The sequence below is a fragment of the Ahaetulla prasina genome, chromosome 2 (assembly GCF_028640845.1).
Source record: "Ahaetulla prasina isolate Xishuangbanna chromosome 2, ASM2864084v1, whole genome shotgun sequence".
Lineage (NCBI taxonomy): Eukaryota > Metazoa > Chordata > Lepidosauria > Squamata > Colubridae > Ahaetulla > Ahaetulla prasina.
The window spans coordinates 175,346,655-175,370,001 of record NC_080540.1 but is presented as its reverse complement, the minus strand read 5'-3'; the positions used below and the strand labels follow the sequence as shown (position 1 = coordinate 175,370,001).

The following is a 23,347-nucleotide window of genomic DNA, read 5'->3' as shown; positions in this document are numbered from 1 at the left end:
ATCTGCACTTCCGTCTCTACATATATCACCAATTCTTCCTTCGTTTTTTTTTCCTCCTCCTTCACCCTCACAGCAGACCTAAGTGGGAGATTAACTGAAGTGGTATAAAAATCCCCCACAAAATAATTAAAACCTCCCCCTGGTATTGCGGGAAAATAGTTGCTTATGTAGCTGTGTGCTGTGGGATAAGTATAAATACACAAAAGGGTAGCAATTTTTTTTCCAGATCTTGCAGAAGTTGATTAACAGGTTGGATTCTGCCACAATGCTATTCCTTTTAGATGAAGGAGTTATTGCAGAGGGAAGCACTAAAAAAAAAAAAAGACCTGGGAGTATTCTTCTGAGAATAAGAATACTTACCACGTGTGAGCAGAAGGCAGTCTGTCCGTTGAGCGGTCATCTCTGTGGATCTGAAATTTCTGGATACCATTCATGCCCTCTAGGGCAGCAAAGCCCTGCAAAGGCACCTTGGATGTGCCAGTGACGAACTGCAGGAACTTCGCTCTGTCGGCCTGATCAAAGGAACGCAGTGCTCGCCAGAACCACTGGATCTATGAGGAAGGAAGGAAGGAAGGAAGGAGTGGAGCGCAATGTCAGGAGTTTTGTTTTTTCCCCAAAAATGATGAAAAATTTAAATCCTCCAGAAAAAAATGGAGGATATCCAAAAAAAGATAATTGCAAGGACAATTTAATCCCAGTTTTGTTTTTCAATGAGGCTTTTGTAGCAATATGATGAATTCTGGAATATTTCAACATCTTCCCCCCGCCCCGCCTCCCAAATTAGATCTTAACATTGCCTCTCTAGATGAAAGATAAGCAGGCACCTGCCCAGAACTGAAAGCCTAACCTGGATGGAGTTTGCCTGATACTTGTGATACTCTGTATTGGATTTTAGATCATCAATATCAATTGTAGGTAGCCCCGAAATTAGAAGCTCCAGCTCCTGTTCAGTGAAGATGGAGATGAGGCGCTTGGGGATGATCTCATAGAAGCCCTCCAAAAAGGCAGCCAGCTGCTTGCGGATTGCCCCTGCCGGAAGAAAACAGGATGCTTCGTTGGAAAAATTCTTCTTTAATTAATCCCTAATTCTCCCTAGAATACAATCTATAAATGAATTACTTTCCATATTGGTTCTGTGCGCAATTTTCTATATAAAGGTTACCATCTGTCATTCAGTTAGTCGGGCACAGAAGTTTCAAAAAGCCCAAGAACTGATACATAGGTTGGTCCCAGACCCATTGTGTCCCGACGTACCTGTCATTCTCATCTGACACACCAAGTGCACGTATTCCTTCTTGTTTTCTTCAGTCACAAGAATGTTGGCCCCATTGGGCTTGAGGTCACGTACCTCACATACACCAAATTCTTGAACCTATTTGGCAGGGCAAAGGGGAGGGGGAGGAAGAGGAAAGGGCATCAAAAGAGTGCTAAAAAGTTTGAACCAGAGAATAGGACAAGGCTACCACTTTAACATGGGGTTACCTCAGTGCTGAAGGTGAGATCATAGCCCAGTGTGGAGACATCATTCTCCAAGAGATAGACCAGTCCCTGGTAGAAATGGTAATCCTCGCTCTCCATATCTGTGTACCTGCAGGCAACTGGCTGGATTAGAAGCAGCTCCCAGATAGGAAAGCTCAGGAGATGAATCCATTCATTTAACACTCTCAAAGAAAAGGCACTACTTACCTGACTGATTTGCCCAGGATATGCTTGTAGAAGGAACGGGTGAAGTAGCATTCTAGCAACCGATTGTCATATACTGCCTTTGCCACAATGCGCCCGACAAACTTGAAGTAACTCAGGTGGTTGGGGTTACAGTGGGAAGAAGGATTGATGGTGTAGGTAACCCGATCACCGGGCGACGTGCGGAAAAGTGCATACATGGGGTTAAACATCTCCCGTGAGATTATCATGTACCACTCACGTAGCAAGCCTCCAGCATCCTGGCCCTCTTCTCCTTCAAATACTATGTACCTAACAGATGGAAGATAGTGTACATACATAATAGCAATTGTCATAGGCAGCAAGATGTTAAAGCTGCCAAACTTAATCTTATGTCTTTAATTTAAGGAAAAATTTAAGCTACACATATATTTTATATGATTTTTTTTCTGGATATCAGGATTCAAAAACCCCAAAGAATAACAACTAATAATAATTCGTATGCCATGACACCAATTGCACCACAGGTTGTGATGACCTTCAGCAAATTTCAGCAACTGGACAAGAACATATTGCTTACAGCCTGTTTTTCATTTCTTCAGGTGATTTGCGATGCAATTCCCGGTAAGAATCTTCAAAGACGTGATCTCGACGCACATGCACAGCCATATCTTCTTTCCTCAGCCCCTCATCCAACCTTTCCAATTCTTGCCGGAAATACCTGCAAAGGAAGACTGAGGATGCAGCATTACTGTGCCACTGGGTGGTCTTCACGACAATGACCACAGAAAACTGAAACTAACCTAAGCATAGTTTTCTTAGGCACAGAAAAAAATTCAGCAGTCTGTCAGAGGATTTTGCTTATCACATCTGGGAAGTAGCAGAATAGTCATATATTTCTCCGACAACAAAATCAAAGTCTAACAACCAACTATTACTTGTTTTGCACTCACCCCAATGACTAGGATAATTAAAGACATCAAGAATATTCAAATGCAATAGGAAATTAATGTGTTCCAATGTGGAACAATCTGTTCTAGTGCTCAAATATGGAGCCATACTTCCACTCCCTGCTGCCGCCTTATTTTTAAAGAAGGACCCCCAAGTGTTATCCCTCTCTGAAACCTACTTTCGTTTGACATCAAAATCCAGCACACGTATGTAATCAACAAGGACTGCAAAGGGACCATCAGCCAGGTGGGTAGTGGACTGGCGCAGGATCTGATTCAGCACGGTCCGATGTGTCTCTGCAAGTTGAGAGAGGTAATGATAAATCCATAGTCTTCCCAACCAGCAACTGATTTTTCAGCTACCAGAATATCTTCTGCCCCAAAGTTGAGCCCAATTAACCATATAGCACCAGTCATGATTTTTCATTTACATTCCATCCCTTGTGAATTCTCTTACGGTAATATTTCTAGTACTTCATAAAAGAGTTCCTTTCAGTTCTCTTGACTTAAGTCTGGTGTGCCTTAGTTTGAGCTTACCTGCAAAACGGAGGAATTTCTGGGTATCCGGGGGAAGACTGGAGGAGATATGCATGGATGAAGGCTCACGGGAGAAAAAGGGGTCAAGGGAAGAGGGTGTTGCTGGTGTCAGTGGGGCAGGTGAAAGTGGCGGGGGTTCATCCTTGATATGAGCCAGCTGACTTTCCCGAGTGTCGCGTACTGGTGGCTTGCTTTCTCTCTCTGTCGCATGCACCAAAAAGAAGGCCTCCACTGCAGGCTGTAGCACTGTAAGAGAAAGAAGAAGAAAATAAGTCCCAAGAGGAAGTGAGGGCTAAACTAGTTGGACACATACAAGCAACCCTGGAACCTTACCAAGCACAGCGTGTTGGTCATGGGATTCTTCCAGCTCTTTCAGACACTCGCCCAACATGTCCCACAATTCATCCAGACTAAGCTGCTCACTGAGCAAAGGAAGATCTGGAGGGCGCTCTTCTTTCTCCTTCTCACCCTGCTGGGCCCCTTCCAACACTGTGGAAACAAGGAAGTGGAGTCCAGAGAGACTGCGCCTTTAAAAGCCATCTCCCCACCCTACCTCAGATACTCGTAGATTTGTGACATGCACGTGTTTGTCCAAAAATATGAGAACACCAAACAATGGCTATGTCTGGGGCAAACAGCAATTGAATTATTGCTTATTACCTAGCCTTGATGCAGAAAAAATAATTTCATTTTCTGTGGCTAAGGAAAAGCAATGGTGTCACAGGAAGCCATTGCAGCAAAACAGTATGGAAACTGGGAAGTGTTTTCTGCCAACATCAGAACGTAATCATTTCTCAATTTTTCAGCAGTGGGCTGCTGATTTCAGAGAATTCAGGGCAGTGCAAATAAGGATCATGCACAGATTTCCATTGCTGGCATTCTAAGATAGAATTGCTTTCCCATATTAATGGCAGCCACTAACTAATCTCCCAAGCTGATGATACTAACCAACTGACTGGGTGTCTTGTGTGGTGGGTGATGGCTCATCCACATCCATTGGGGATTCATCTCTCCTTGCAGATCCCTCTGCTTGGTTTGACTCCGACTGAAGAAAAGAGAAACACACCAGTAAATGCTGCAGTCTTCTAGAAGCACTGGGGAAGTAAGTGCTGGGAGATTAACCCAGTCACTTTCCCAAGAAAGGGTAGAAAATGGAATTACATTGAACTGTACATGGTAGCAATATCAATTTTCCCACCCACCCACCCACCACAAAGACCAAAAGAGGTTAAACATGCCACTGACACAAGCTAAAATTTGCAGGAAGGAAATTAAAACAAAAAGGCATTGCTACAAAAGTAGAGGATAGAAAAAAGCAAGAAGCATGAGATGCACGAAGGCTGATCGTTTATAGCCTGGAGCAAAGGTTTTGCATGCACTTGAATGAGAAATTCTATAAAAGCAAAGAACAGCAGTGGAAAAAAGGGAGTTGCCATCATCGGGGCCTTTCCTGCAGGAGAAAACTTAGAAATTGAAGTTACACACTGTACTAAAGCAGCTTGACTTCAATACACTGTTGACTCTATCTACTGTTTATCTAACAAGAGACATAAACAATAATCTTATGCCAATCATGGCTTGATTAGTAGACCTGGTTATACTGAGAAAAATCCAGTGTGTGACGCTCATCTCTTTCTACAATAGCATTTATAATGTAACTGGCTGGAGAACCTCCTGTGAAGCTGGAGAATTAGGGTCTCAAAGATGCAAATGAGAGTGGGCCAAGGATTTCACATATTTGGTATCATCAGCTACTATTATGTACACAAGAAAAGGATGTATTCAACCAATGTAGGGCGTGCCTTATGCCTGGTATGTAATAAATTATTTCTAGCTGCTAAAACTCAGAAGTAAATGCAGTGTTGTATCTCTGAAAGGCAGCAGAAGACCGCAATAAGTAGTTGATGCACAAGCCTTCTAAATTTGGACTTTGTAACTCAATGAACATGATGTTCTAACCTAGGCTGTACAACTGCTACAAGGAAAAACTCAACTTTACTCCACAACCTCCATTGTGGATGGTACAAAATAGATGCTGGATCTAAATTGAATTAGCACTACCACAGATGTCAGCTCATTCAAAGCCAAGCACTTCAATCTGAGTGCTATGCAGTTTAGAAAAGAGAGTAAGATTTAAGAGCAGAGAAAGGTAAGCCACAACCATGGTTATCGATCATATATTCAACTAATAACCCTTAGCAGTTTTGGGTGTTTCATTATTCTGTTAAATCCTAGAATGTGTCAGTAAACTTGAATCCTTCTGAAGCACTTGATTTTGTGAGCTGTCAGATGAGACCACTGCAGAGATTCCTGGCTACTGCTTTTTTGCACCTTTGCCAAAAGGCTACCCTAATGCCTACCTTTTTTTTTTTGAGATTTAATAAGTTCAACAATCAAAAAAGCAAAAATGGAAAATGTGCCAAACTGATCTCGTCCATACGTGCTGTATTTCTAATTTTCAGCCAATACTCAGGTATTAAGAAAATTGCTGGAATTTCAAAATCATTATTTTCTTCTAATCCTGTCAAAGCTATTTGCCACCTGAGTTGTAGAGCTCCCTTATATTGATTGCTTTGGCAAATAGTCCAACTTTCCCTACTGTGAGCAGGCCAAGTAATATGATTACATTCTAAAGTTTCAATCTGGTATAGAAATAACAGAGTATGATTAATTTATTCACAGCAAGAAAGAACAAGCTCTATCATAGTGGAGTGACTTGAGAAAGAGAGGATCTGGCATTTATTTGTATTGTCACCTTTCTCCACTGCAGTACAGATCTCTCAACACTCAAGAAAAGGTAAATAAGTTACAGTTAGCAAAAAATATGTCTAAAGCCACCAAAAGGCTAGAGACCTGCCCACTGAGAAAAAAGAACACGAAATACATGTCGAGACAGTTAAGAGTACAAAACAATTCTACATGAATGAAAAACCCTAAGGATACAATTTGTTAAGACATTCTGGAAATAGTTTTGAGGCAAGAACTCTCAGTCAACTCTTAAAAGAGAGCGAGAGGGAGAGGGAGAGATTCAGCCAGCTACAAAGAGCAATGCTTCTAAATTAACCTGCTCCTAAACTAGCCTGTTGCTGCAAGCCTTCTCCTCTGAGAAGTAGAACCACCTCTGTGGTTACGTGATGAAGCTCTCTCCTGCACAAAGAGGCTCTGATAACAAGAGCAGATAACCATCAAGGAGAAACGATGAGAAAAAAAGAATGAAAAAAGGAGTTTCAAATAAACAAAATGAGTGGCCTACAAGCGCCACAGGCACCATGCTAACCGTTGTTGCTTGCTGCTGCCTCCGGGCCCTCTGACCCTCACGTACCATTTGTATAATGGCGTCAGCCTCAGCCTCCAGCTGCCGAACAGCGGCCTGGATGCTGCTAACTGAGCCCAGACCGGAAGTACCTACACACACACAAAAGAGAGAAAAAGAATGAAGAACTAGCCCCGTCTACTGGGATTCAGCCCAATTTCAGCTTTGGGCTGGGGACTCTGAATGGTAGGTGCAACCTCAGGATCTGCCTGGATTGATCCCCTGCCCAACATACCTAGCCTGCCTGTCTGTTTTGCCTTTTTGTTGGCACGGCGTGTGTCATCCCGCAATTGGATGATGACCTGCAGCACCCTTAAGAAGAACTTCTGCGTGGAGGTTTTAGAGGTCAGCATAGACATTGAGGGTAGCTGCAGCTCCCGACCACCCAGGGGACGTTTCTGTGAGGCCACAATCACCACGTTTTCAGCAATGTCAAACCTGTGAGAGGGCACAGGGTTGGAAAGGGCAAAGGTCAGCGAAGTACACTCAACACGAGGAGAGAAGGACCAGCTGAGAGGAGACTCACCGACTCTGCATCTTGCCTTTCAATTTGGTGGTCTGAGGCTGCTCCTCTGGGAGCCCATCTGGTGACAGAGACTCACACTGCGCTCGGCGCTGCTGCTCTAAATTGTATTCTCGCAGCTCTGCCAACAGTGTACCTGGAAAGAGAGAATTCAGGGCTGAAACTGACTGTGCTGCCTCAGGAGAATATCCCTTACCGTTATCTCCGCTATAAAAAAGCACATAAGACTGTAAACTGTATCTGGCAGGATTAAAAGATCAGCAGACAATTATACCAATGTAAAAACCAAGACAACAATAACCCTGCCTGAACAAAGAACGCTTGCGTCAGGGAACAGAAAGTTAATAATGAAAAGGATTCACCAACCTTCCCAGGACAGACAATTCCACAACTGGGGGGCAGCTGTTAAAAATGTTCCTTTCACATTTCAAAAATAACCAAGCATAAGGCAAAATTAGAACTCACACATGACCCCTATCACATCAGAGGGCGTGGCCAGAAGGATATCAGTGATCCTGGATGCAAACCATTTTTTATTTCTACAGATAAATATCCTCTAAGATACTTACGATCAACTCTGCTACTGGATTCTGATGCAATGAGAATGTCCAAAGACTCCCAGGGAACAGCTCCACTAAGGTGTATATCATTTTAGTGAGGTTTGGCATCACCAAAGATGGAACTGATCTATTTGGTTTCCAGAAACAAATCTAGATCCATAAACCACAAGCAGTTGCATTTCTGTTTGAAGCAGTGATCTCTTTTTAAAGAAACCACCAGTCCGGAGAAGTAGCTTCTTAATAGTAGCCTATATAGATAGTTCTTGTTTGCCAACCATAATTAGGATCAGCAACACCATTGCTAGGTGCTGTGGTTAAGTAAAACTTCAATGTGATTTGAGGTGGAGACGCTACAATGGTTGTAAATGTGAGGACTGCTCACAAAACTATTTTTCCCAATAATTGTAAAATCAGATGGTCATTAAACAAGCCAAGGGCTACCTGCAGAGTGCAGTTCTTTTTACTGAGGAAGTGCTAAGAGGATTATCTCAATTTATAGCAAAGAGAAAAAGGCTTTTGAAACAATCCTGGCTGCAAGGAGAGACTGCTTCAAATATTGGCTACAAGGTATTCTCAAATGTGACTTTAAAATTGCACATCAGGAACACCTCATTGTTTCTTTTAAAGAAGCCCCTTTTTCTGACTTCATCTCTGGATTGAAAAGACAAGACTTGGGTATTTAATCTACAGTGCTTCCAACAGAGGTATTTACCTATTTGTTTGCAAAGGGTGTAACCCAGTTGCCGGGCTCCGTTAAGCAGGAGCTTCAGCACAGTGTCACGTGTGGTTGGGTCACCTCGCGACAGTTGCAAGAGAACATTGGCAGCATCTTCCAGGCCTTCTTCAGAGCAAGAGTGAGATGTCAACACCTGGAAGAGAAAAGAGAGTTTTGCTGTAGAGCTAGACTTTTCGGCCCTTACCCCCGCCTCTTTGATATGTTATGTGGCCACTGCCATAATTCTATTGTCACTCACCTCCACGGACAGCTGAAGCTGGTTCTCCGTTAACCCTGAAGCTGCCATTTTGCTGTCAGTCCCACCTCCACCACCTCCTCCTTCACCCACCTTGGCTGGAGATTTGCTTGGTTTTGCGATAGCTGCAAAGAGAGAGCGACACCACATGCAAAATCCATGTCATCTTGGATTTGAACTTCAGTATTTGAATGACCCGACAACCGATGAATTGAAATCTATACTTTATATACAAGCCTCTCCTGAACCTTTTTCTGACAATTCTATTTTAGAAGCCCTCAACACATTGCAGAAACCAATAAAATAGAGATCCCTTCCACCATCTGTATTTCTCCCAGTCAAGCCCTGTTTGATAACAGATTCAAGAACAACAGTTAGGGTAGCAGATGGGGAGTGGAAAGGCCCCAGTTCAGGTCTCTATTCAACTGTGAAGCTCACAGGGACTTCGGACAAGTCATTAACTCTTAGTCCACCTTGCCTCACACAATAATTATGTGGATCACATGACAGGTCACCCCACTCCCCCAATGTTCACCTTCTTGAGCTTTTAGGGGAAAAGTAGGACATAATCATATTAATAGTAATTCGGTGAGAGCACAGTATAGATACAGTACTTCTACTACAAGTTTCAGCTTGAAAAATTTCAGCCTACTCTTCTCTTAAAATATTGTTAGCGTTTATGTTGTCTATACTGATATATTTGAAATCAATGGTTATGTTCAGCAAAGCTTTAGAAACCAGAGAATGACTGAATAACACAATACAGGATGTGAGACAAAGCTAAAATTATCTCTCCTACCACCCAGAAAATAGCAATCTTGTGACCAAGTTTTAATATAAGAGATCTTTCAGCCTCATCTTAATCAAGATAACAGCTGACATGCCACCTCTGTTAAAGGAGGATAAGACAGAAGAGATGCTCTGCTATTGAAGGAGAGATAATGGATTAACTGAAACACCAATCCCCTAAATCCAATGAAATAGAAAGTCCAGCAATTTGGAGAACATGTTTCAAAAGTAGATGCATCCAGAACACTTTGGTTATAACTGAGGCAACCTTATGCTTATCTCCAAGTGAAGGGGTAAAATATTTATTGGCCCTCAGCAATTCAAGCAAGATCTAGCTAAAATATTGTGGTTAAGACAGATGCACTGTAAATTAGGCATGAGAAGCTCAATACCATTTCATTGCTAACTGATATTATTTTCAAGATGAGTGCCTATAATGGGGCTGGATTAGAATAGACAGCATTCTTCACAGTCCATCTTTGGATCAATTCAGTCTTGCAAACATAATGGTTATCCTCACTCCATACTGATTCATCAAACTTCTTAAGAAATTCCAGTTCATCCTGACCATGGTCTTCATCAGGCAAAAACAGCCTAGAGATTGTAAAGGCTCCTCTCAAAAGATGCCAGAAACCTTGAATCTTGCCTAAGATTAGCAGTGATTCTAGTTTTGTAGCTTGAATACAATCCTCTTTTGGAAAGATAATATTTTCAAATAACATCCCAGAAAAACCAAGAACCAAAACTTCTTAACTTTTCCCAAGGGGCAGTTATATTCTCTTCCAAAAGTATTAAAAAGGCATTTCCAAAAGTATTAAGGCAAAAAATTATTAGCAAGATATCAATAGTATCATTTCTCTGCAAAAAGACATCTATATTGATGGGCTTTGTTGGCTTGATTGCCGTGTTTTTGATACTTTTGGTATCTTTTTAATATCATTATACAGTGTATTGCAGTTTTTGTGCCCTTTTGTCTGTGGAGACTTCAGAGTGCAGTAAGAAAAGATTCTGTGCTAGTTGGCCCGCTTCCCCACCCCCCATGGGGGTGGGTGGGGGAAGGATTGTACACTGCACTCTTGGATATACTGTTGCATTCTGCTACAGAGGAAGGTGGTAGTAGCTGCAGTTATTCTGTTCTTTAAGCAGGTCAAATGTAAAAATAAGTGTTACTATGCTGAGTAAAGGTGTGAACATGACTCACGATTACTTTTTTATATATATTTAAGATATAAACATAATTGATACTGATGTAAATACTAATAACCAAACAAGGAGCAAGTGTGTGTGTGTGTGTTTCACAGAATGAGGCCTCTTTTCTGGGCTCTGAATCTTTCTTTTTCTCTACCAGACAAAAACTGTATTTTAGGGTGGTTCTTTTCCATTCTCTCCTATGCTTAAAAACTCAAAAATATTTTCATTTTTGTTTTACTTTGAGTTAGCATGATTCATTTATTCTATTAGATTTATATTCTGCTTTTTATTTTAGAGCACAAGGCAATATATATATATTGCTCCATTGTATTCTAAATATCACAGTCACATGATTCTTGACTTTCTGGTCAGTAGGGAAGATTCCTAGTAGCTGGAAGTGAGGCTTAAATATTTCTTATATTTCATGCAAAACTAGATTAGGTTTCCCTTTCTTCTCCCTCCTCTCCCCAAATGAGGACTTACTGGACACAGCAGCTGGAACGGTTGATGTGGTGGTTACTGTGGCAGCAGCCCCAGAAGCGGCGATCGAAGCAGCAGTTGCAGCTACAGCTGCCGCTGCCAATGCAGAAGCAGGAACAGGGACTGGGACTGGGAGGGGGGCAGGGGCAGGTGCAGGAGTGGGAGCAGGGGTAGGTGCAGGAGCTGGGGTGGTGGCTGCATTAGGAACAATGTAACTGGTTGCCCCCTCAGCTGTGTTCTTGTTCTCAGGAAGAGCAATGGAGATGAGAGACAGCAGGCGCAGCAGCTTTTCAGTCAGCAGAGAGCTCCGTCTGATCACTGGGTGCGACAGCATGTTCATCAGCTGGCCCAGTGGAGAGGCTTCCAAGCTGTAGGGGGAGCTCTCCCCTTCTGAGCCAGAGCTCACAGGCACAGATTTGATGGAGTTCTTGCCCTTGCGGCTTACATTCATGTTATCCAGTTTGACTAACAAGTCCCAGAAGTCCGTGGAGATGCCACTTGTGCCCATTTGACCTGGGCAAGGACTGCTTGACTGCTTATTACCACGCTCCCGCTCATTTTCACAGTTGGTCTCTTTGGTCCGCTGCTGTGTGAAGTGACTGGGAAACACCTGAAAAGTAAGGGAAAGGAAAGGAGGGGAATTACACCTCTTTCTAGGCTCTCTAAATCCATGCTGGCAGCCCACATTCAATTTTAAAAGTTTACTAGTTGTTCCTCTCTGGTTTCACAAAGTAACAATGGCATGTTCTCAATTTAACTAAACTCCCCCAAGTCCCCACATGCATATGCTATTTCTAGGGCTAGATGCTCTAGGTTCTGGAGGGGAAATGAATTGAGTTACCTTGAGGTCCTATAAATGTAATAAATAATAAAACAAAACAAAAAATAATAAAATTAACTGCCTCAATGTAAAAGATCAGGTGGATTCTTCAGATTCAGAACCTGAAGAGCTTGACCAAGCTCAAATTTGACACGTTTTGAAGTACTCGAGAGCTGAAGTATGACTCTATCTACTCTTGGATCTTCTCTAAATCTGTGATTTGCTTACTTTAAAAAAAAAAAAACACTTAGAAAGTTTTACATCCCTCACACACTTTTGTGTTATTCCAACTGAAGACTTATGAGTAATAAATATCTTGAGTTTGTAGCAGAAGTCTCTGTATATGTAAATAGCAGCACAGAACACAAAATATACCTCTAGAAAATGTATACACAATATCTGTTTACAGCTTATTGTCAACGGTAGCTAATAAAAAGGAATGGACAGCACTAGCACTGAACAGATGCCACTCCAAGTAGAGAACAAACTCAGCCTACCCACTTCTAAAGACTAATTTTCAAACGCTAGCATTAATATTAATAAGCATTCTTGCTCCTTGCCTAGAATAGCGGTAGTATTTCTTACCCTGAAGTAACCCGGAAGAATACTGATTAATTGCAGCTCCTTTTGGATAGACATAAAGCAAATATACAACAAACCTTCATTCATTTTAAATAAATGCTCAATACAACTGGTAATATAAGGAAGATTCATATAAATGGTGCTCTGTGGAAACACAATGTTTTTTAATGGGCAGGTCTGGAACTGGGGCAAGCCTTTCCTACTGGGAAGACTTAAACATCAATATCCTGAAACTGCAGCGGGTAGGTGGAGAAACCACTCCAAGATAAGTAACTTCTACCACTGAAGGGAAAAGGCTATACATTCCAAATATTTTAACTTTAAATTCACACAACTCTTTGGCATAAAAGACTACAGTATTTTTGTATTTCTAGTGTGGCACATGGACTTTGGGGAACAGAGTTAATGGACTGCAGCCGACTGCAATGGAATTCTGGCCACATCAACTCACAATTGATGAATTGTGAAGTCAGAAATGACAACAATTCTGGCAGACAATCACTGGGTCAGTGTCTTCATAACAAGCACAAGAGAGAAGTAAATTTACTTGTATTTCATTCTTCAAGCCTAAGAATTAAAAAAGCAGCTTGGAAATACTGAAATGAAAACTACAATTTCACTCTTCCCCATTAAAATTTGTTGTGCTTCTATATGGTTTTTTTAAAACAGTGTTTATGCTGGTTCTCTTTGTGGTTTTTAGCAACCAATGGACAAGATGGATTTAAATCTTGTAAATAAGATATACTATTATACATATGTATAGTTCTATAGCTCAATGTTTTCTATTTAGGAACTTGCATTTTTTCTACATCTATCTCCTTGTGATAATCAGCCTTGTCATCTTGATTTACACATGGAATTGGTTTTGTTTTTTTTAACTGCAATATTTTAACCTTTTCTCTAAGACAAACTGGCCTACTTCTTCCGAGTATTCCTCAAAATGGAGGAAAAAAAAAGCTTTTCCTCATCGTATCAAGAGTAGTACATTAAAAATCTCTTGCCTTCACCTTGGCAAGTTGGATGAGAGTATCAAGTACATGGCGGCAGACCACTGGGGCAGCCTGTGGATGTATGTGAACCGTGGAACCAGCAGCAGCATGCTTCTCCGTGTGCTTGCGGCCTCCAGCTCGTTGGATCTGGAAGATGTTGGTTCTACAACCCAGAGCTGCATCCATGGAAACTGAGAGCCAAGAAAGTTGCCCTGAGCTTTTGGATTCCATTTTATGCAGCAGGTCAAGTGGCCGGCTGTCCGGCCCACAGCCTTTGGCTGCCCTTTTGCCTTTATCATCTGGTGCCACAGTCCCCTTGGGTGTCTCCACACACAGTTCGCTCTCACTGCTGCGCTGCAGGATGGAAAGTAGGCTTCGAATCACCCAGTTTCGTGTCTGTGCATGATAACAAAGATTCCGCAACACCCGATGAAGTCGGCTTGTGTTCAGCTTTGGCTCGTCAACAAAAAGCAGGACCAACAGACAGGACAAGGCCTCATGGTCCAGTAGAAGGCGTCCACGCAAACGCAGCAGACTGTCTACATTGCTGCCTGATGGTCTAAGAAGCAACAATAGAAATATCAGAGAAGTTTATACCATACTCCAAAAATACAAGATAATTCTTTAAGGCATCCCACAGAAACGTTTTTCTAGCAAAGAGAGACTCATTTAGTACAGACAGGTTTCCTTATGTCATAACTTCAATGAGTTGGAAAGTTCTCTTTTCTTGTCAATGTTCATGCTATCTGTTAACCAGAATGAGTTTGAATCCATTAAAGTTTGAATAAAATGCTGATCCTCAAGGCTGCTGGTTCTTAAAACTATAGCTCGGCTTTTTATTTTCAAACAAATCCAGTTTATTTTTCAGCTTACACAGTGAAGCAGATCAAAAGGCAGGACTTTTTGGAATGGCTAAGTACAGGTATTTTCTTATTTCTGGAGGCAAGATCATGGCCAGTCCACTTTTTAGATTTCAAATTAAGCCCACCTCCAAGTTAATAGCATAACTAGTTTGGAGCAATTATTACAATTTTAGTTTTGCGATTCCAAACAAATCCAGTTTTTCACACAGGGTATCTATCCCTCCTCCAGAAAAATCCTGTCCCACTCAATATCTAGTACCTGCTGTGGCTGCTACTACCACCCATCTGGAAGGTACCTCCTCTTTGTACAGCTAAGCGTGTATACTGGACACCTCTGTTTCCACTCAATCGGCTTGTGAAGGCTGGGTAGAGTGAAAAAGGAAGCAAAATTAAATCAAGAGCTGAGACCCAATAAACCAAAGAACATATAATGACAAAACAGGAAAGGTTTGCCTTACCTGGGCTACGCAAAATAGCAGACAAGGCAGAAGTGCTAGAGTGGCCAAAGAGACGCTCATGCATTAATTGACGCTGGCGTGCTTCTTGTTCTCGCCTCAGAGCCTGTGCCTCAGCAGCAATATCAGGAGGCATGACTGCCAATACACTATCCTCCATGTCTTCTAGCACACTGCGCCGCAGATCTGATGGCAGTGTTTGAATGAAAGTCACTGGATCCATGGGTGTGTCTGAGCTAGTGCTTTGGGCAAGCTCACGCCTTTGCTGTTCTGCCCGCTGCTGTGCCAACACCTGGAATAGAAAAAAGATTTTGAAAGTTTGGGCATGGTCAGGATCAAAATACAGAAACCAACAATTTTCTCATCACAATAAAACCTTATATGTCGACCAAGTACAGAGTTAGTTTCTACAAGCAAAGCACTTCTTCAACCATATGTCCTCTAAAACAGCTAAGTTTAAAATGCCAATTATCCAGTATGAATAAATGAAAGAAAGGCTGATATGATATTAAACTTTAAGGGAGGAATGAGGAAGCTGATCCAATGCACCAGCTAATTCAGCTGATGAAGTGACTTGCAGGTCACAAAATGTTTTTTAAATAAAATTTAGTTGTCAGAAAAGGTACTATCAGAACTCCTGTTTTTGTGCCATCATAGACTAACATGGTTCTCTTCCTACAATGTTTGAAAAGCTAACTAAGAAAGACCTTATAAAAGAAATACTTCATGAAATAACTAACAATTGGAATATCTGTATGAGTTTCTCAGAAGCACTTTATCTTGATTCTGATATCACTGCATTAGTATTTTGATTAAAAACAATAAATCTTTACATAGAAAGACCAAGGCCAATTGTGGATGTCTATTTCATAAACAGACACCACGAACTTGGATAAGCATGGAATTTCTTTCCTTGGAAACTTGACAGAAGAGAATTAGGCAAGTAAGTTCACAGAAAGAGTACGGGAAGCTTGGAACCAGCTTCCAGCAAGGTCAGTCATCAGTAACTGAGTTAAAGATGCTTAGGATAGTCTATCATCCAACAAAAATTAAAAAAATAAAGTAAAAATAAAGAATTATTATTATTATTATTAAATAAAAAGAAAAGAAAAAACTCAAAGGGCAGACTCAATGGACCACCAGGTCTTTTTCTGCCATTAATTTTCTATATTTCCAAATATGACTAAAGAGTGATATAGATAAACACAATCCTATTTTATGCAATGCAATACGGTGGACCACAAGGATAGCATCAGTTTCTTATATCTACAAATTGCTTCGATTCTGTGTTACCCCCTTAAGTAATATATAGTAATACCTCTTCCTGGATAGCCGGGGGCAAAGCAGCCAAGAACTCAGGACTGACTTCTGTCACACCAGGATTGCCCACTACAGGAGGGGTTGGAGTTGTGGCCGTGGTGGTAGGGGCCGAACGGGCAGGAGGCCGGATACCCAACTGGTTCTGCAGCACTTCGCGTCGAATGTCATCGGGCAGGGCAGCCAAAAAAGATGGGTCGACACCTTCAGGAAGATTTATTCCTGTTGGGTAGGGATGTTAGGTACACAGTTGTTGGTGCTACAGAAAGTTAACTATTATAAAACTCACCACTGTTATCTTTTTCGCTCCTGTAATGTTTACCTGCCAAAGGATCTTCCTCTTCACTGCTGGTAGAAGGCAGTGGCTCTTCCAAGATGCCCCGAGAATCAGCACCAGAAATGGCTACAGCTGAATCTCTGGTGGAGGAGCTCTCAGAGGAGGATGCAGGTGGAGAACTGCATAGAAGGGAAGAGTGGTAATAATTAGTGCATGGTTAACACGAACAAAACAGATCACCGTCTTATATTTGATTTCTGGCCCTTACCCATCATCCACCTGCTGGCTGGGATCAGGCTGTCCCTCCCTAGTAGTATGGGCATTTGGCCCTTGTTGGGTTGCATCGGCTGATGCCACCACAGCCTCTGTGCCCGCCTGTTCTACGGTGCTAGCTCCACCACTCTCCGCCACGCCTTCTTCCAGATTGCATGAAGCCAGGCTGCTGGTGTCCATGGGTGAGCCCTCCAACTGGCTGCTGACAGCAGTCAAGGCATCTGAGTCTTCAGCTCTCTCTGGAGAGAGCGAAGCTGGTGGGAAAAGCAAAACAAAGGTTTATGGGAGGGAACTCAAATACTCTCATGGAGATTCACAGAAGAACACAGCTCTCTGGGATGTGAAGTCCTCTCCAAGAAATTAGGACAGAATATATTGCTTGAAATAGTGGACTGAAAATCAGTTGTTAATCAAGATTGCTAGCACCAGGTTGAATTGAAAGAAGCTATCCTTTCCATTCAACAAAACAATGCCATATTTTGGCTGTAATGTACTACAAGACTTTGGAGTGGCAGACTGAAGAATTTTCCTGGAAAAACTATCGAAGCAGAACAGTAACCCAAATAAATTGACCCAACATTTCATTATTTGAGAGTCAAAATTTGAAATCACTCCTCCATAAAAAGACTGAGTTTTTAAAATAAAGAACGTTGTTTTTTTTTTAAAAAAAAGTTTGATCTAACCAATACATCAATATATCACGGTGGGGATTATTACACAGGCATTAATGTTAAAATTTTGTACAAACATACCCTATATAAACATAAACCTTTGAAAAATATGAACGTTTGGACAAAGGTAAGAAACAAGACTGCACAGGTATGTACAAGGGACAGAAAGGGGCAACAGTGGCTGCAGGGTGAAGCCTAAGGCCACTTACTGATGGTGGGGGCAGGTGAAAGCTCCATCTGCGTGGCCTCAGCGTCTGTGCTCAGCCTCCCAGGGCCCGAGTCCTCCTGCTCCACTGGCATCAGCAGCTGCCCAGAAGCCTGAGCAGTGGACTGCCCCACCAGCTCCGAAGGGAGCTCTCCTGCCCCTGTTGCTTGTTGCTGTTGCTGCTGGGGGCTCTCCAATGTGACCAGAGTCTGCTTAGGGCCAGCCGAGGTGTCTTTGGCGGCAGCTGAGACTGCGGGGTAGCCGTCAGGATGGGTGGCACCATCTGGGAGCCAAGAAAGGGAGGGAGGCTGGCTTAAAACCCAACCTGCTGAGTAGCAGGATTATTTCAAATGGGGCCTTGGCTTCCCCCCATTTTAGTAAAACAAAGCTGCGAATTCACACAAAACTAAATGCATTGAAAAAAACCAAAACATAATATTGGGTACTTTACCCCACACAAGGAAAGTAGTAAGTTGTATAGTTATCTCTGATTTGGGGCACAAATCCCTACCCCACAACAATACAACTTACTACCTCACCCTGGTAGGAGCAAGAAGCACAAAGGCATATAGTATGAAGGCAAAGTATTATTTCTATTGTTTGCGCTACAGAAGATCCTCCCCTTATCCCCGTACTGATTCTTACAGATTGAAGAGAACACCCTTATTGGAATTTCTCTACTCAAAGCACACAACTGAATTAGCCTACTGCAAACACCCCAGCCAAACCCAGCAATGGAACAACAACAAAAATTCTCCTGTGTTGCATCCAGACTTGGGGGCTTGTATTCCCAGTTCCTTGCTGGCGTTAGGTGTAATCTTTCAGTAGCATCTTTCTTCTTCTTCAGAGTATGCAATGGTGGCATGATGGAATTAGGAATCCTCATAGGAAAGACAGTAGATTGTATAGTTATCTCCAAGACCGGGTATGACCCTAAAACTATACAATCTACTACCTCATCCCAGGGGGCCCGGGAACAGCATCTGCTTGAGCTAAGCTGGGGGAGGAAAATAAGACACCAATCAAACATCCAGAATAAAATAAATTACCTGGAAGATTCTGCTCAGCTGAATTGTTTGACTGTGGCACTGGTCCCTACAGAGGCAACAAACATACAAAATCAGAGTGATGCAGAATTCAATCAATCCATCTCAGGCTCTGAAGACCAATGTAGGTAGAAAAATGCTAATTTACAACTTCTTTTTAGGACAGGAAGGAGATTATGTGTTACTCCCACATCATGTGTGTCTCCATCTGTGTTTTTTTCTAGTCCTATAAAGCAAACTTAAGGACAAGTTCACATATAAGCTAGTAAACATATTCTATACATTGCTATTAAACACATAGAAAGACGTAATTGCTAGTTCTGTCCTAAAATCCAAAAATACAATGGATATAAAAAGAAATGCAGAAAATATAAGGCTATTTATCCCTTTTAATTAACCATTATTCTTGTTAAAACAGTTTTACAAATATCTAATATTTAGTATTTTATTATTCATAGTAAGAAAAAAAACACCAAACTGCCATATGCTGGAAGGCGCTATGGACCGTTCTAAATCTATTGAAGTTTATGCTAATACTTAGTAACCGTCCTAAACATTTTCTTGAAAAATTGCATGAATATTATTCACCGATTCATAGAAAGTTAACAGAAGTCATTTTTTTTTGCTAGAGTATTTCATTTTTCCTATTTTGTTCAATTAAATTCTTCATTTGTTTTTCTGCTGTAATAATCTGTAGTATGTAATTATTAATTATATTTAATAAACCAGTCTCCTTTATTTTGTTGTTGAATTGGAACATAGGCCTTATTAAATGAAGAAGAAAAAAGAGCTGTAGGGATTGGGCTGTGTTTAGGAGAAAAATGTGATGATTCTGGGATAAAGTCATTTAGAAACAACAAATGGTTAGACCAAGTCTCCCTTCTTTTCATAAACAGAAGTTATTTGTATTCTGCAATATAAAGTGCTAACTTAACCAAACACATTTCCAGCTGTTGATCCTTCTTCAACCAACTTTAGGAGCCATGCCAGCTAGAAAAGGTCTTGAAAGTCTAAAGCCTGTTTTTTAGGGGCGCCTTAAAGAAAATCCACAAATAGTCAAGTTTGACTGCCAACCTGAGGATTCTGCTCCTTGTCTTCTGAATCTTTGGCCTTATCTGACACTTTGGCCTCTTCCTCCGCCAATTGCTTGCGTCTTTTCTCTCTTCTTTCCTCTAGCTCTTCATCCCTCAAGGCTTCCAGGTGGTTGATAATGGGAACTTTGACCACTGAATGGAGGAAATGCTTCCAGTCAAGCACAGTCAATTTAAGGGAGAAGGATGCTATCTGAAGGAAGGAACTACTCATTAGCTCACCTGAAACACAATCATGCATACTTTCCGCATCAAGTACTTTGCATTCTTCTGTCCAGCGTGTCAAGGCAGTTGGGATGCTTGACAAAGTTCCTAAAGAAATGAATGAAAGGGACGATGGTTTTGAAAGAATTCAAACAGCAGCCCTCGCTCTTTTCAGTAACTGATGTATCAAGAAATAACATTTTGGAGGGGCAGGCTCCGTAGAGATGGAAGGCAGGCTTGGTATTTCTTTAATAAAGCAGATGTGGGCCACATTCATAATAATATATTATATTATTATATATTCATAGTAATCTGAATGTGGGCCAAGTAAATCCCATTAACTTAAATGAAGTTTGCATATATATGAATATGCATAGGACTATTTCCTAAATTTTAAATGCATTTTTCTAAAAAGCATTTTCTGAGGAATTAACACAATCAAATAAAAGTCAAAAACTCTTTGGAGCAAGCTTTCCCTAAGCATCAGTGTTGTTTCACTGTGACTTGGCTATGGCTAACATTGGTAGAATCAAAGCTAGAGAACAGCTTTCAAGAACTGGAAGTCTTTGAGATACATCAATGTACCAGAATGCTTCCTTAAAATAATGATAATTCCCACCACCACCCCCAGCTTGCAAATGCTGGATTTCTAGGTTATAAGACAACTTCGGTGTTATTCAAAACTTTGGTTAAGACACAATTATTTCAGTGTTCCAAAGCCTTAGCAATTAGTTCCCTGAAGACTTGCCTGCCTGGCTGGTAGCTGTGCTCTGGTCATGAAAGAACTCATCCAGCAACTCATCATCCGATCGAGCAATTATGTGTACATCATCATTGCCTACCAGGAGGCGAGCACGACCTCGACTCTGCAGTGGAAGGCTACTGCTTAGCTGCAGGATGTCTGCGGCTGCTGAAGGACCCAGCAATCTAAAGATGACATGCAGTAATTAAAAAGAATTAGGAAGCAGATGTTGCAACATATTAGGATAAGGATGATCCAATGCATAAACGAATTGCAAATAAGCCGCTCTCTTCTAAATTAAATTACTGGAAACTGAGATATGGCCAGTATTGTTAACATTCAAAATTGTTCCTATTAGGCTTCTCTCTTTCTCCTCAGCTTACCTCTGCAGAATGAGAGGTGGGTTGGGCTGCCGGGTGCCTGGATAATGCACATGAATTGTATGGCCCGTATTGGCTGTCAGCTGTCGTAATGTCCTCTGGCTGCGACCAATGCCTTGTGCCAATCGAGTAGTAGAGGAACCGCTACCCAAAGTCAAAGAGCTATGGTCTGCATGCCGTACCATAAGTGGGTGAGTGGCAGGAATATTGCCAGGTGATGGAGGAATATCAGCTAGGAATAAAAATAGGAGAGTTAGCAGATCAAGATGGGACTATGAAGTTTTAAGTAGAGATTTCCTTAAATTACAAAATTGGCCAGACTCAGAGGTTTAGCAAGTAGGTTTCTAAATGACTCTTGTTGTTTTTGTAAATTCCAATTCATCTCATCAGCTTGGGCAAAACACAGGAAGAATATTTCATTCCAAAATAAGAAAAGTAGCTTCTTAGCCATCAACATTTTGCTTCCCAATTCTCATAGGTTCTAGAATATCAATATCCTATGGCTTGTGAGTTTCAGAATTCTTACTGGCGCTGGAGAACATGTTGTCAAATTCTATGATGAGGTCATCTTCACGGTCAAAGCGTTCAAAACGCACCAGCGGGGAGGCATTCATATCAGGATAGTCTTCATCTAACTCCATCTCTGAGCCGTCATCATCATCTTCCTCTTCTTCACCTTCTTCACCTTCTTCATCATCCTACACAAGCAGCAAGCAGCAAAATCAACAACTGGTATCCAGGATTCTGAAATCCACCCCTTTGTATTTCCCCATAATCATGCTCACTACTTTGAACCAAGAAAAAGTCTAAATCGGCAAAACTCTTAATTGTACAGAAAGCAGACTACAATTTCCAGGCATTATTAATAGATCGAGACTATTAAAACCCAGCAACTTTTAATTGTCCTTCCTTGTTATTCCATACAAGACAGTAATGTGAAGATTGCAAAGTAAGTTGGCAGTAGGCTTTTGTGCTTGCTCTTCTCCAGTGCCTTTACCTGATCATCTTCATCTTCCTCCTCCTCCTCTTCTTCCTCATCTTGACTGTCATCTTCATCCTCATTGCTACCACTGCTGTCTTCTTCCTGTGTGTGCTCTTCCTCATCTTCAGGATCCAAGATATTCATAGAATCTAGAACAGAATTGAGAGTGCAGATAAAGTGAGGTGGCTTGTGCTAATTAAATGAAAACATTTCCAATTATTTCTCTAATGAGATTCTCCAAACTTTTTACCAAATTTGGAAAAGCCTTATGAAGCAAGATTACATCTTTCTGCTTTCTAAAAAAAGAGCTTAAGCCTATGAACATCTTGAAAATATAGTAGTGTTAAGTTTCTTTTCTCCAGCACTGCACCAACCCCACCGGAAGGATGTCTATCGGCATTTTTATGACTAGAGATAAATGTTTAGGCAATGCCTCACCTTCCCTGTTGGCCTGTAGTGTGGAAGCCTGGCTCAGATTGGAAGGTGCCTCATCCATCAACACATCCTCCTGAGACTCATCCTCTCCACTTCGTCCCACTGAAGGACACAAAGGTAGAGCACAGGATTTAGCAGAATCATGACTGAACAGCTTTTTTTCTGTTGAGGAATGCCAGAGCTGTCCGTTTTATCTATAAATACCCATTATGATTCTGATGTGATGCGGTAACTAAAAACAAATACACTGATGACAATGTCATGAATGCATTTGCCTCTGCCTAGCACCCTGAGAAAGAAATGAAATGTTTCTAAAGAGAGAACAGATAGCACTGGCATCTGCCAACTATTAGTACAGCTTTTTCCATGCTTTGCATGAATGAACAGCAGCCAAGAAATGGCATGAGCAGCATTTTTTCTCTATCTGGAGGAATGGCCACTCATATAAAATCGAGTTCTCTATAATATAATGTGGAATTTAAATTATTCCTTTAGATTACACACAAGGAAAATAAAATAAGACACGTTAAACTCTGAGATTCTAACTGATGACCCTAACATTAAATTATGTGTTTGCTCTCACCTATTATAGTACTATTTCCTGAGCCACCATCTTGCTCCAGTAATTCATCAATCAGATCCTCCAGTTCATTTTCAACCTAGAAAAACAGAGATGGGAACATCACTGAGATCCAGTTCCACACACCTTAGTAAGCCTTGAAACTCTACAGAAGCTGCACTATCCTGTGTTTATTTATTTATTTTATTTATTTTTCAAATTTATATACCGCCCTATCTCCCTAAGGACTCAGGGCGGTTCACAGGCAGTTAAAATACATATAAATACAGATTAAAAAACAACAATTAAAAAACTTATTCTATTGCCGAATTTAAAAACAATATAAATAATAAAAAAAACCTTAAAACCAATAACTTTAAAATCTAATCCAGTCCCGCGTAGATGAATAAGTGCGTTTTAAGCTCGCGACGAAAGGTTCGGAGGTCCGGAAGTTGACGAAGTCCTGGAGGGAGTTCGTTC

General features: G+C 41.3%; 1 protein-coding gene across 10 annotated transcripts in view; it reads right to left on the bottom strand.

Moving 5' to 3' along the window:
• The window catches only part of HUWE1 (HECT, UBA and WWE domain containing E3 ubiquitin protein ligase 1), a 104,829-nt gene that overhangs the window by 616 nt on the left and 80,866 nt on the right, over positions 1-23,347 (bottom strand). For 6 of the 10 annotated variants that reach the window (XM_058173344.1, XM_058173345.1, XM_058173348.1 and 3 more), the window contains 32 exons: positions 22,892-22,967; positions 22,312-22,410; positions 21,889-22,022; positions 21,418-21,589; positions 20,895-21,123; positions 20,518-20,696; positions 19,788-19,877; positions 19,549-19,700; positions 18,478-18,523; positions 17,433-17,711; positions 16,548-16,806; positions 16,325-16,458; positions 16,004-16,224; positions 14,689-14,977; positions 14,490-14,592; positions 13,380-13,926; positions 10,980-11,586; positions 8,520-8,641; positions 8,258-8,414; positions 6,989-7,121; positions 6,698-6,900; positions 6,427-6,554; positions 4,098-4,194; positions 3,483-3,638; positions 3,150-3,395; positions 2,792-2,909; positions 2,243-2,383; positions 1,687-1,974; positions 1,483-1,588; positions 1,255-1,372; positions 848-1,029; positions 361-551 (listed from right to left, as the gene is read on the bottom strand). In XM_058173344.1, the coding sequence (XP_058029327.1) occupies positions 361-551; positions 848-1,029; positions 1,255-1,372; positions 1,483-1,588; positions 1,687-1,974; positions 2,243-2,383; positions 2,792-2,909; positions 3,150-3,395; positions 3,483-3,638; positions 4,098-4,194; positions 6,427-6,554; positions 6,698-6,900; positions 6,989-7,121; positions 8,258-8,414; positions 8,520-8,641; positions 10,980-11,586; positions 13,380-13,926; positions 14,490-14,592; positions 14,689-14,977; positions 16,004-16,224; positions 16,325-16,458; positions 16,548-16,806; positions 17,433-17,711; positions 18,478-18,523; positions 19,549-19,700; positions 19,788-19,877; positions 20,518-20,696; positions 20,895-21,123; positions 21,418-21,589; positions 21,889-22,022; positions 22,312-22,410; positions 22,892-22,967 (6,002 nt within the window). The remainder of the gene's footprint in view (positions 1-360; positions 552-847; positions 1,030-1,254; positions 1,373-1,482; positions 1,589-1,686; positions 1,975-2,242; positions 2,384-2,791; positions 2,910-3,149; positions 3,396-3,482; positions 3,639-4,097; positions 4,195-6,426; positions 6,555-6,697; positions 6,901-6,988; positions 7,122-8,257; positions 8,415-8,519; positions 8,642-10,979; positions 11,587-13,379; positions 13,927-14,489; positions 14,593-14,688; positions 14,978-16,003; positions 16,225-16,324; positions 16,459-16,547; positions 16,807-17,432; positions 17,712-18,477; positions 18,524-19,548; positions 19,701-19,787; positions 19,878-20,517; positions 20,697-20,894; positions 21,124-21,417; positions 21,590-21,888; positions 22,023-22,311; positions 22,411-22,891; positions 22,968-23,347) is intronic. The other 4 variants (XM_058173347.1, XM_058173351.1, XM_058173350.1 and 1 more) reach the window with 3 other exon arrangements.